This window comes from Callospermophilus lateralis, chromosome 7 (genome assembly GCF_048772815.1).
Source record: "Callospermophilus lateralis isolate mCalLat2 chromosome 7, mCalLat2.hap1, whole genome shotgun sequence".
In the NCBI taxonomy this organism is placed as follows: Eukaryota; Metazoa; Chordata; class Mammalia; order Rodentia; family Sciuridae; genus Callospermophilus; species Callospermophilus lateralis.
Window position 1 is genome coordinate 93,505,302 of NC_135311.1, and position 13,545 is coordinate 93,518,846.

The window sequence follows — 13,545 nt, forward strand, 5'->3', positions numbered from 1 at the left end:
CCCTGCAAGACTTTTTTTTAAATCACTAAATAACTTAAAAAAAAAAAAAAAAACAAGAATCAAATTTGGGGAGTGGGAGGAGTACATAACAGTACATCCTCTGGATGCTCCTTGTCCCCCAGGCTGACTTTGGTACTGCCCCCCTGGAGGAGCATATTCCTGTATTATTTTCAGAGTTGAATGAAATGCAAAGTAAAACACAGGGAAAATATTACTATCAAATAGAAAATTGATGGGAAAATGAAAAGATGTGCAGAAATAACAATAATCTGTATTTATGGAATCTTTAATTACGATCTTGGTACTGTATTTAGCAATTTATTTTCAGTTTCTCATTAGATCCAAAAAAAAAAAAAAAACCCTATCAATTAGGGGCAACTATTATGCTTACTTTATGAATAAGAAAACTCAACATCTAAAGGCTGTCCCATAGGTATCAACAAATGTGTTTTACTTATGTCCTTAAAGGTTATGGATCATGGAGTAGGTTTTTCATACCCCAAAATTAACTACAAAAACTTTTCTCCCTGTTGTAGCATTAGATAGATCATTCAGTTATCATATATACAAAGCTACAAAGGTAATGTAACAGAAAATCCCTGAGTAGGAATTGAAAACAAACTGGTGATACTTCCTGAACTGTGTTCCTGTTCTGTTGTAGAAATGGAGAACCCCCCCCCCAAAAAAAAACTATTAAAAGTGGAACTTTCTTAATGTCTTCTTAACATGGTACATGTTATTTTAGGAGAGTTTGAGTGTTTGCTATATATGTGAGAAATCAACTTCAAGATTGTGTATGGAGTAAGTTTTTCATTCCCCAAAATGTTGTAGCATTAGAAAGATCACTGTTCTCATATACCAAGCTACAAATACACAATTGTGACTATTTGTGACTAAATATATAATCTTAAGGTTGATGTCTCACATATATAGCAAGTTTGCTGAGTTAATATGTTTTAACAGAGAAAGTTAAGGTCAAATTCACAGTTTAATAATGCATGAAGCATAATAGCATTTTAGTTGAGGATCGCTATCATTGTTAGTAAACTTTTACTTTTAAATTTGCAGTAAATTCTGAGGTCTTACATGGGAGTAGTTCAAATAGTCAAATGGCAAATTACATATGAAGGTGGAATCATTTTTAAATGGTGTTGAGATGATGAGTTTTGGGTATGCACTTGCAAGGCTAAATGTATAATATAACTTACGGGAAAGAGTGATCCATATTCTAATTTCTTTAAAACTTGACAGGGAAAAACTACACAGTGATGAGTATTTGTGAAAATATATATGACCTAAATGAATCTAAAATAAACAGGAAAGAGCAAATGTCCAATGGCAGTAGAATGGGTGGATGAGTCTTAAAAATATAACAAGTGAAAGAATCAATTTTGAAAGACTACATATTATCTTGAAAAGTTTAAGGAGAAACTTTGGGGTTATATTTGTATGTGGTAAAAGATAATTTTGGGGAAAATCAGGGAATGACAAATACAAAATTCAGTTTAATGGTTGTATTTTGTGGGAAGCAGATGAGATAGAGAAGAGGTGTGTGTGTGTCCCCAACCAAATTGGTAGTAATGATCTAATTCATAAATTATGTGGTGAGTTTTGGGGTATTCATTTTCTTATGTTTCATAATTTTCATATCTTACATTTATTTAGTATGTACCACATACTACTTAAAATGCTTTTGAAAGGATTTAGAGATTACCTAAGTTTTCAATAAGTATAGTTTTCTCTACCTTCTGTTTGGTCCTTTGAATACTGCCTTAAAACAGAGGAAACAGATGAATTAAATAATTGTTGCTCCTAGTTTCTTTCTTTCCTTCAAAATTTTCTTTCTGTGTAAAATGAAAGGCATTATAATTTTTCTATCTAGATGAAACCTTCACTTTTTTTTTTAAGAGTTTAAGTAGAAAATCGTGAACTTTGAAGTAAGAAAAGCCAAAATTGAAATCTTGGTTCTGTAAATTAGCCTTGTGTTCCTTAAATTGTTACTAAATGTTGCCATCAATAAAATAGTTGCTCAGTAAATATGTATTAATTGAATGATAACATTGCTGTTTTGAAAAGATTTTATCCTGTATAAACATAATACATTCCATGTTTAGATTTGCATAATATCGAAGTCAAATGTAATGGCTTTTGCTATAACTGTCCCATTCAAGTGCCTTTTTTCTTCTTCATCTTTTCCTTTTTAAAGCTTCCTATATCATTGCTAAGTCTTTGTAATTAGTGTACATCATCATGCTAATTCAGTCAAGGACATTTGATCAGTTAATTTTATTCTGTTTCAAACTATGAAAAAAGATTACTTTTAGAAAACTGTTTCTCAGAGTAGGGTCCATTCTGCTGATATATTTATACATGTCTGAAAATTTTCCAAAAGAAGTTTAAAATACTATTTTTCCATGATAAAAGAAAATGAATACAGGCACATTCTGGATCTGCTGAGCTCTTTTATTGAATTACACCTATTTGGGTTTGTAGTCATACTGGTGCTAATGCCAAGTGCAATTATTTTTATTTTGTGGGTTGATTTTTTTCAAAATTCAGAGTTATACGGTTTCTTTTACTTAAAAGTTTTCTATAGTTTTAAGGAGGTTGGTAATATTGTTAGTACTTGCTACGATATGAAAAATATGAAATTTAGAAATGAATTTTTCCCTGCTTGTAAAAGTATAATAGAGAACAGAATAACACAACTTTTGTATAATGGTATTAGTATAATAGTGTGATCCTCTAATATATAGACTAGAATTTTTTAAAGTCCTTGTTGTTCCAAAAGAACTAGATTCTGCACAAATCAGATTTTTTATTGCGTTGATGAACTTGTAGGGAATTAAATCCCAAGGGATAAACTAAAAATAGCTGAAACTAAACTGTAAGGAGTAAGTATAGATGAAAGATGGGATTATCCTGCATGGAAAGTATGTGTACATGTGTGTATACATATATTGGTATATATGTATTTTTTTCATGTTGATTTGATAAACTTAGGGCTAGAGGCAAGGTAAGGAATATAAACTTGAGATTTAGCAATTAAGCTATGACAGGAGCTAAATGATACCTGCTTGGTATGGATCCTTTGGCTAGTGATGAAGTTAAAATATACATCTGTGGAGGACAGCATCCTCATTTTAGGCTCCTAGATTTTTTACAGGTTAAAATCACAGAATTACAAATGATCAAACATAGAAGCTCACAACCATAGGTGAAAGTTAGAACACAAAATAACCAACAGCTTTAAATTCCAAGGGCCTTACAAAATTAATTATTACAGGTACAGTGTGAGATAATTATTATAATGTTTAAGGAAACCAAAAGTGGAATCACAAAAATTGTCAGTTAATAACAAAATATTTTTTTAAAAAACAGATTTTTAAACTAGGATGAGTAAATAGTTTAAAACACACACACACACACACACACACACGTATACATGCAGTTGTTGAAATGAAAACTCAGTGCATAGGGTTATGTGTTATGTGTCAGAGTAGTTTGTATTGAATTAAATCTTCCATAGATAACAATTTTAAACTCTGGACAAAAATATTAAAAACACCTGGAGCAACCATCACCTGGGAGAAATTGGAGAAATTGGACTGACCCTTGAAAGAAGGAAACTACAATGGACTGGGCTTGTGTTGATAGTGGTTAGACAAAAGTCAGTCCACGTTGTGTAGTACAGGTAGAACTCAACAGAAGTCAGTCCACGTTGTGTAGTACAGGTAGAACTCAGCAGAAATCTCTTGTTTTTGCTGGTTTGAAGAGTCATAAGATAAGTTTGAGATTACTAGACTTGCGGGAAAATCCTGTAAAGAGAATAGCTCCAAATGTGGTTGTAAATTACCTAAATTCTTGGTGGATTTCTGGGCCATGCATGGATTAGGGAAACTCCGTGAACCCTGGGAGGAAGCAACAGCTGGAATCCTGAAAGAACTGAGCAGAGATTTCAGCTGCTTCCCATTACAGGAAAAAACAAGAGTTTAGTGTTTGAATTTAGTCAAGTTAAATGCCCAGACTCAGTACTTTTCAGGGTAAGATAACAGAGTTTAGGATTTCTTCATCGTAGCATCTACAGTATACCATATACATTAACTTACTAACAACCATGCAAACAACAACAGCTGCTGTTGGGAGAAAAAAAAAATAAAAATTGACCCTAAGACAATGCAGATTTTACAATTAGTAGATGGGAGACTTTAAAGGACTTAGATAAATATTTTCAAGGATTTAAAGAAAAAACTGGTCACATGAAAGCATACCTGGGGAATCTCAAAGATAAATGGAAGCAAATTTTTAAAAAAAGAAGCAAATGGAAATTTTATATCTGAGAATATAATGTAACTGTAATGAAAATATTCATTCTATGAACTTTGTGGTAGAAGAAAAGGTCAGTGAACTTGAAGGTAGAAGAGTAAGAAATAATCTAATTAAAGGAATAAAGGCGAAACACAGATTTTCCACAATTTATGTAGCAATATCAAGTGGTTTAATGTGTAATTAGAGTCATAGGATCAGAAGAATGGGAATGGAGCAGAAAATATATTTTTAAAAATTGTATATCCTAATTTCTCAATTTGCTAAAAATCATAAAATTGCATATCCAAAGAAGTTCAGTAATTTCTAATTAAGGTTTAAAGTTAGTGTGCATAAACCTATATGTATAAGCATACACTTAATTTTTTTACACGTACATACATATAAGGGAAACTATTCAACTGAAAGCTAACTTGTCATCAAAAACAGTGGCATAAGTATCAATTAATGCCAGATTTTGATTTCTAAATACCACTTGTTCATTAAATAGAACCATCTTTCATTGGAGAAAAAGCTGAGTCCAAGTCAGAAAGTTTTTTGTATATATGCTAGAAAATAAGAAGGTGCTCAAGGAGTTATGAGTACATGAGGTAAATAGGAGCTACCATGAAGCATAGATGATTTTCTTGCAAATGTGGGACAGTTAAACATAAAAATAAGTAATGATAGGAATGGCTTAATATCTATTGGCAAAAAAAAAAAATGCATGACACTATATAGTGATATAAGTGAATAAAGGGAGAAGAGAAATCTCTTCCCTGGAGTAGAATGTTAGTTAATAAATATAAACTCCTCAAGTTATTACACTTTCAGAAGGAATCCATAGGGGATTTAGTCCAAGAAATGCATAATCTAATCATGGGCAAATATCACATAAACAAAATGGAGAATTTTATACTACAATTAAAATGACTTGTACTCTTGGAAAAAAAAAAGTCAAGGTCAAGGAAATCAAAGAAAGGTTGAAGAATTTTCCTAGATTAATGGAAACCAAAGAGATGGGATAATTAAATATAAAGAGTAATCCAGGATTGGATCTTAGACATGGAGAGAAATTTATTATACAGAATATTATTAGGACAAATAATAAAATTTGAATATAGACTGTTGATAATAATGGTATGATACATTTTTTAATTTTATATTTATGTAAAAGAATGTTTTCATGTTTAAAAAAACACATGGGAATGATTATGGGTAAGGGTGTACTATGCCTCTAACTTATTCTAAATGGTTCAGAAAAAAGTCTACATATATAACATTTATATGTATGTGTGTTGAAATAATGTTAAATGGAACAAAATGTAAACAATAGTGAATCTGTATAAAGGATAAGAAGAATTTTTATTGCAACTTTTTGAAAGTATAAGATTATATAAAAAGTAAAAATTTACCCCAAATTTATTGAAATTTCAAAAAATTTAATGGTTGAATTAAATAGTAGGTTAGACACAACTGAAGAAGGAATTAGAGAACTGGAAGATAAATCTAAAGAAATTGCCCAAAATGCATAAAGAACAATAATATGAAAAAGGAGGCTAGAGATATCAAAGATAAGGTCTAAAAATAATTTTCTCTTTAGTAATTTTAGACTTAGAAAAGCATAATGGAGGAGAGGGAATATTTGAGGAAATTATGGATTAGAATTATTTATGTTAAGCACATAAAAATTTGCAAAAACTAAACATTTGTTTCTTTGAGACTAAGTTTTAGATAAAAATAAATGCAATTATTTAAATGATTAATTTATATGATACCTTTGTTCTGTTGCACTTTGGGGTTCCAAACATGAACAAATACTGTACTACCTAGTATTAATTTTAATGGAAGAGATAGTTCAATAAGCATTTTTAGAACTCATAACCCATCATCTAACTGACGAGGTATTAATAATGTAAATAATTTAGTCTAGCGAGGAAAAACACATAGATTATTTTAACATAAGTTTAGTAAAAGGGTCATGAACAGCTGCTATTGACTACAGTAGAAAGATCAGTACTGCAAACTAGACAGCACCAGATAAAACTTCTTAAAAGGTGATTGTGTTGAAGTCTCAGAAATAGGGTAGACGTTAGCAGTAGCTTTTTATGATTATTTTTATGTTGTAGAATAAAAATTCATACAGAAAAGTACATAAAATATCACCCATCTATCATGTTTTAATTCTGTTAGACCTAGTTGAGCCCTTTCAATGGAAACTCCTCTAAAGGGCAAACTTATATCCTTTCTTCACTTGTAGGTACATATAATCTACATGTACAAATTATCTAAAGTATATGTAAACTTTTTGCCGAAGGAATATTAATGAATATTTTATTGCATATTAAGGAATATCCATTCAGGAGTAAAATGGTCTTAACTGTATTTCTCATTTTATTCAACCAAAAAAAAATCGCATCTTTCATCCTCTGGTGTTAATATTCCTAAATATATTCATTTGACTTCTGTAAAAATTTTTTTTCATTCATCTTTTGACATCATAAACATATGTTGCCCAGGACACTTTTGTCATGAAGAATAACAGGATTAATCATTTATTTAGATACTTCACATGGTGACCATACTTTTGCATGTAATAGGTTGGTGTGGCCTTCACTTATGCCATGGTAGAGATTTTTTATGTGATCATTAGAAATATTAAACATAAAGGAGCATAAACTTGAATGAAACAGAAAGGTTATAGAAGATTCTTCTCCCTTTTTTACCTGTACTTGGAATGAAAAATAAATCATTTTATATATCTCAATTTATACTTAAGAAGTCACATGGGATGTGAATTTAGCCATTGCCTTTCATCAAAGGATTTCTAAGCATCTCATGATCATACTCAATAATCCTCTAAACACTCTTGTGAAGTTAGTAGCTGGCAACATTATTGTGTCCATTATAGTGAGGAGTAAATGGAAGCACTGAAATACTAAGTGATATTTTTATCTTCCACTCAGAAATTTCTTACTACTTTACAGGCCAGTATTATTATCAACTTTATGAAGCTTAGTGAGATTATGTGATTTGCCCAACCTTACAGAAGAATTTGGCATAGCATCAAAGCTCCCTGAGTCTTATCTGCTTTGCTAAGTTTATTCTTCACCCCCTATTCCCACTCTCAGCTTTGCCACTCAAAAATCATGTTTAATCTAATGTTTTAAAACTCCTATTTTTTTTTTTAAAAAAAAGAACCTCAAATCATATAATTTTGTGAACTTCTAAGAGTTCATTTCTGGTTCTTGGTTAGGAATCAAATGATAGCTTTTTTTTCCCCTAGAATAATTTCTTTAATATTGAAATTGATGTTAGTAACATAAAGCTTTTCTACTCAATTTGTTCTGATCAATCAGAATCTTACTCAGGGTACTACCATGTAGTAAGCTAAATTTAAAAGGGGAGGATCTTCTTAGCGAATAATTTATGGTAACTCTACAAAGAGAGTTACTGTTTCTCCTCTTGATATAAAATTGCATGCAAATGTTTTTTTATCTTTTGAGAATTCCAACAACAATAATTCTGGGAGGTTCAGTCAGTCTAAACCTAGTGTGCCTAAAGATGGAATATAGTATTTAAATTATGGGCACAGGGAAATTTGGGTAGCTTGGAGTGAGAAGTTACCTACAGATGATGTACGATTACCCCTAAGAGGGAGGTATATTTATATTTTTGTGCAGTCATCACCACCAGCCATCTTCAAGACTTTTTTCATCTTGCAAAATTGAAACTACATGCATTAACAGTAATTTCCTATTTCTCTCTTCCTCTGGCTCCTAGCAACTACCATTCTGTTTTCTGTACCTATGAATTTGACTATTCTTATATGAGTAAAATCAAGCAGTATATTTTCTTTTATGACTGGCTTATTTTAGTTGGAGTTGTGTCTTCAAAGTTTATCTGTGTTGTAGCATGTGCCAAATTTCCTTTCACTTTTAAGGTTTAATAATATATTCGTGTGTGTGTGTGTGTGTGTGTGTGTGTATGAATGATACATTTATCCATTTATCTGTCACAGGACATTGGATTGCTTCTGCCTTTTGGCTACTGTGAACAATGCTTCTGTGAATATTGTTATATGAATATTTACTCATGTTCTGTCTTTTAATTCTTTTGGAATATGGAATTACTGGATCATATGATAATTCTAATTTTAATTATTTGAGGAACTGCCAATTGTTTTCTATAGCTGCTGCACCATTTAACATTCCAGTCAGCAGTGTACAAAGGTTCTGATTTCTCCATATCCTTACAGCTTTTGATATTTTCTTTTTTATAATAGCCATGCTAATGGACATGAAGTGGTATCTCCTTGTGAACATGGGTTATATTTCCCTAAGGATTAAGGATGTTGAGCATTTTTTCATGTTAATTTTTGGCCGTGTGTGTGTGTGTGTGTGTGTGTGTGTAGTGTGTATGTATATCTTCTTTGGAGAAAGGTATAATTCAAGTCCTTTCCCCATGTTTTTGTGTCCATTTTTTTAAACCAAGATAGTAGTCACAGGAACCAGATATAACTTTACAGGACTACCAGAAATATATTACTTATAATTGTTAAGTAATAATGGTAGGAAAGAAATACATATTTTAGAAAAATATTTCTCTCATATTTAATCAAATTTTTGCTTATTCTTCCTTTATATTTTTTCTGTCTCGTATATTTTTATTAACATCATCCTAATTCATGTAGCATCATCTCATCCTTATAATTGTTCATGGGTAGAGGAGTGCCTGTGTATAATAGGTGCTTATTTTAATGATTGTTATCTCAGTAGGGTTCATTTCTAATAGAATGGTAAGAATAAGGTCATAAATTCCTCTGGTAGATTTGTCCTTCTTTACCTGTTTTTCAATTCCCTCCCCTCAATTCAACAAAGATTTACTATGCACAGGACTGAGATTGTGACAGTAGACGGGTCTCAAAAATTCTTTTCCCTGTAGACAAACTAAACAATTTCTTAAATTTCTTCTAGTTTTGCCTATTAAATCTTTTTAGGGTACTTATAAATATTACCAACTTTGGGTTATTAAATGCCCCAGTTACCTGAATTTTACATTACCCTCAATGAATGAATCATGTTTTTAGATTTCTCACCAAACAAAGAGGGAGATGACAGCCTATTTTAACTCAGCTCACTTTCTTATTACTTTTATATATTTTTCCATGGGCTTTCTAAATCCACTAAGACCTAATCTGGAAATCTTTTTAAGTTCAAGCACTGTGTTGCTTTCTTTAAAAATCAACCACTGATTATAAAATAATATTTTGAAAATTAGTATCAGGGTGTTCTTTTCTAAAAGGACATCTTTTAGATGCTGCATCTTAGCATCATTTAAAAACAAATAATAAGAAAATTCTGCATTGTGTAACTTTAGTTTTTGATTATACTTTTGAAATATTATAAAAAACAGAACACCTCATGTACTAAATAGGTCTATATATATATTCCAAAGCTAAATACTTTTTTAAATGATTTGCCATTTTTATTTACTAATACCTGTGTTCTCACTTCATTGAGAATACTTACTAAATTGTTTTTGTTTGTTTGTTTGTTTTTTCAGTGCTAGGAATTGAACCCAGGATCTTACACATTCTAGACAAGTTTCTTACCGCTGAGCTATATCCCCAGCCCCTAAATCAAATTTAAATTGACTTCTAAAAGATACAATTATTTAAAATAATTTAGTCTCAAGAAATAATGTTGTGATTGAATGGTGTAAATATAATAGCAAAATTAAATAAACCTTCTTTAGATATTTATTTTTGTATTTATTATTTACTGCTCAATAATTTTCATAGATTGACCCATCTCTTTCATTTTTTTCTTATTCCTATATGTTGTTTATGAGTCACCAGTTATTTTTGAATAGTCATCTTCTAGAATCTATACAAATTTTGGGGGTTCTGTAATTCAACACAATCTTTTGCATAATATCCCAATCCTCTAATAGTTCAAATAATTTAATTTCTGTTTCTCAGGGATCAAGAAAGTACTTTTAATGCTGCATTTGTCACTGGGAAAGCTAGTTTAATTTATATTGACCTTTTTCTCCTTTGAGCATTTAGTCTGCATTCAATAAAATGTTGATGATTGCTCTTTAGAAGACAGCTGTACGAAATAAAGTATTATAAATATTCAGCTTTCCTTTCTAAGCATTGTCACCAACAGCTGGGCTTCCAGTTTAACAGAACACATTTTGCACACAGAGAGCCTGGCATGTTCCTGAATCAGTTTAGTGAAGGAAACAAAAAATAGTTTCTTATGGATTGGGGACTTATAAAGACATAGAGCATCTGTTCCTCAGTTAAGTCATAGTCTGGTTGCACTGAATCATGTTTAATGCTAGAATAATGTGCAAAACTTTTTTCACCTTGCTCATACCTTTAACACATGATGCGTTATTTCTGTGTCATAGTACAAATCATATACTTTGAACATCTCTATTGATGGTATGTAAATTATTTTGCTCTTATGTAAATTATTTATCTTTCAAATTTGTCTTTCAAAGCAGATAAATATACTAATTTTTCTAAGACTTTTAATACTATGATTTTAAATTGGTAGTGCATGTATGTCAAATTATGTATATAAAAACATGGTTCATTTAAATATTTAATTATGATCCCATATGGAAATATGCTATTAAAAACAAACCAGTCATAAATAATTGCTGTCTTTATATGGTATTATGCTTTAACAAGCAATATAAAAATTAGTAAAAATAACTATAATCTTTGCTTATATATCTTACCTTTAAATATGTGCCTTCTTTATATATGTCAAATTTAAGACTTCTTTAAATATTTCCTTTGCAGTGTTAAAAGATCACTGAAATTGGATGATCAGCTAGAAGAAAACGTAAGTATTTGATTAAGAATTTGTGATTGCCTAAGACTATGTTTTTAATTTGTATCCACTTATTTACCTTGCTAAATATAAAAATTATCAAGAAACCATGTGACACAGTTGTGATTGGTATATCATTTTCTACATATAAAATGGTTTTTATAAATTTTTATGATTTTTTTTATAAATCTAAGTTTCTGGCAAGCTTGGGGTATTTACTTAAGAAGTAAATTATTTAGAAACCGTAATAAAATAAATTACTAGAAATTAGTTTCTAGAAAAAAATAATCTGCCACTTAAGTTGATAAGAAACAATATGGAATAATGACAATACTTTAATCTATATACTATAATCTAAAGTGAAATCAAAACATTAGCAGCATTCTCACATCATAAATGTAATTATCTCCCTCAGCTATTATGATATGGCTTAAACAACAAAGTACTAACATTGTAACAAATTTCACCATAGTTATCACAATAAAAATAAAATTGTACTATTGTTATTACTTTTTGTAAGTCTACTTAGAACACATTCCCAATGCCAGCATGTTATGACATATGTTAGTTTATTATCTTTTCATATCAACTATGGATTTAGATACAAACACTAATACTGAAATACTTAGGCCCTCAGTAATCATCAATGCAAGTAAACTGGTGAGAAAGTAAATTAAGACAAATAGCTAGTCAATAAATGGACCTGTTCAAAATCTCATACAAGAATGCCATTTCAAGAAATGGGTTTTATGTGGAATTTCCTTTTGAAAGACTCACTGGTATTTAACAAAACAAAATTCAGCATTTTAAAAACTTCCTAGATGCTTTTTAAAAATTTTTGTACAAAGGTGGCAGAATACTGCAATGACACTAAAAAAATCATTAACAGTATAATTAGCAATTTAGAGTACCATTATCCAACTTGTTCTGTGCAGAATGCAGCTGTGACTGTAATTCTGCATCTGTTTCTTTGGTCAGAATGGTATTTTGGTAGATGAGTAGTCCAGCTTGAAATGAAATACATTTCTTTCCTGCCCCAAAGCTGTTCTTTGGGAGATGGTAACAATTATTTAAATAGAAAAGAATGACCATTACAGAATCCATTCTCTTCATGAAGCACAACTGTTGTCATGGAAGGCTTTCTACCCATTTTTTCTTCAGATGAGAATGTGTCAAGGTAACCAGTGCCACAATTAATGTTTTTACATTAGAAAAATTACATTGTTATATTTGATCCAGTTCTGTACTTTTAAAAAATTAACTTTGAATGTTAACTCAGATTCTTCACTTGCTATTGAGCTATTCACATTTTTCTAGTTCTTCAATGATTCAATCTGAGCATGTTGTGTATTTCTGAGAATTTGTCCATTTGATCTAGATTCTTTATTAATAGAATCATTCATAGTATCTTTTCATAACTGCTTTTATTTCTACAAGGTTAATTCACTTTGAACATCACTAAAAAATCTGAGAATTAAAAATCTGAAATGCTCTTAAATGGTCAAGCAGACTTGGAGCTGCTACCCTGGGATTGTTCCTGTACCTGAGAACATAGTACAGAAATTAGTACCTTAGATTACATTGGGCAAAAATATGAGACAAATATTTACATTAAGAAAAAAAAATTAAAGTGCCCAAGATGCATGATTTGTATACATCTAGTACATGTGGCCGCCTGAAGAAAGCGGAACCAAGACAAAATTATTCAAAGGAGCAAAAAGAGTCATAGCAGCCTGGAATGGAATTGGAGTGAACTTAGAAGTTGCAGGTCTGCAGCTGTTCCAGCTATGCCTTTTTGCGTGTCATCACACCCATTGCTTGGGTCAGTTCCCAGCTCCCTATCCCAAGAATGGTTTATAAGAAGACACATGGAAAAGCCCTCTCTAATCTACCTGAGAGATCCCCTCCCACAGAATGTAGTGACTTGAAAATTAGAGCCATTAGTTTGATGTCATGCTTGTTTTTTTCATTCTGGCATAGAAAACATTATTAATGCCTTCTTTAAAAAGAAAACACTTCCCTACTCAAGACACTTTATAAAGCCAAAGATTTTGGGAGGGGAGCCTCACATAAATTATGCAGGTTTAGAGATTTTCCACAGAAACCTTCTTTCATATTTGAAATAGCATGGTTGGAATTCCCATGCATTATTTCTTTCCCCACCAAAAGACAAAGAGGGTGATGTTAGAGATCCTGGCCCAAGACACCTGACTGTGCCAGCTGCCCACTCCCTGTCCCATCCTACTTTTTCTACTCTTTGCTAGTTAAGTGAGGAAATATATTCATTAAGTGGGGAAATTAAAGTTCAAATGAGTGGCATGTCCACAATAGCATACCTAGTAGGCAGCAAGACCATTAAATGAGCCCAAGGGGCTGGGGATATGGCTCA

The 13,545-nt window shown here is 31.1% G+C and overlaps 1 protein-coding gene across 2 annotated transcripts in view; it reads left to right on the plus strand.

Annotated features, from left to right (window-relative positions):
* The window catches only part of Itgb3bp (integrin subunit beta 3 binding protein), a 54,906-nt gene that overhangs the window by 640 nt on the left and 40,721 nt on the right, over positions 1-13,545 (plus strand). For both annotated transcript variants that reach the window (XM_076860260.2, XM_076860261.2), the window contains exon 2: positions 11,126-11,168. In XM_076860260.2, the coding sequence (XP_076716375.1) occupies positions 11,126-11,168 (43 nt within the window). The remainder of the gene's footprint in view (positions 1-11,125; positions 11,169-13,545) is intronic.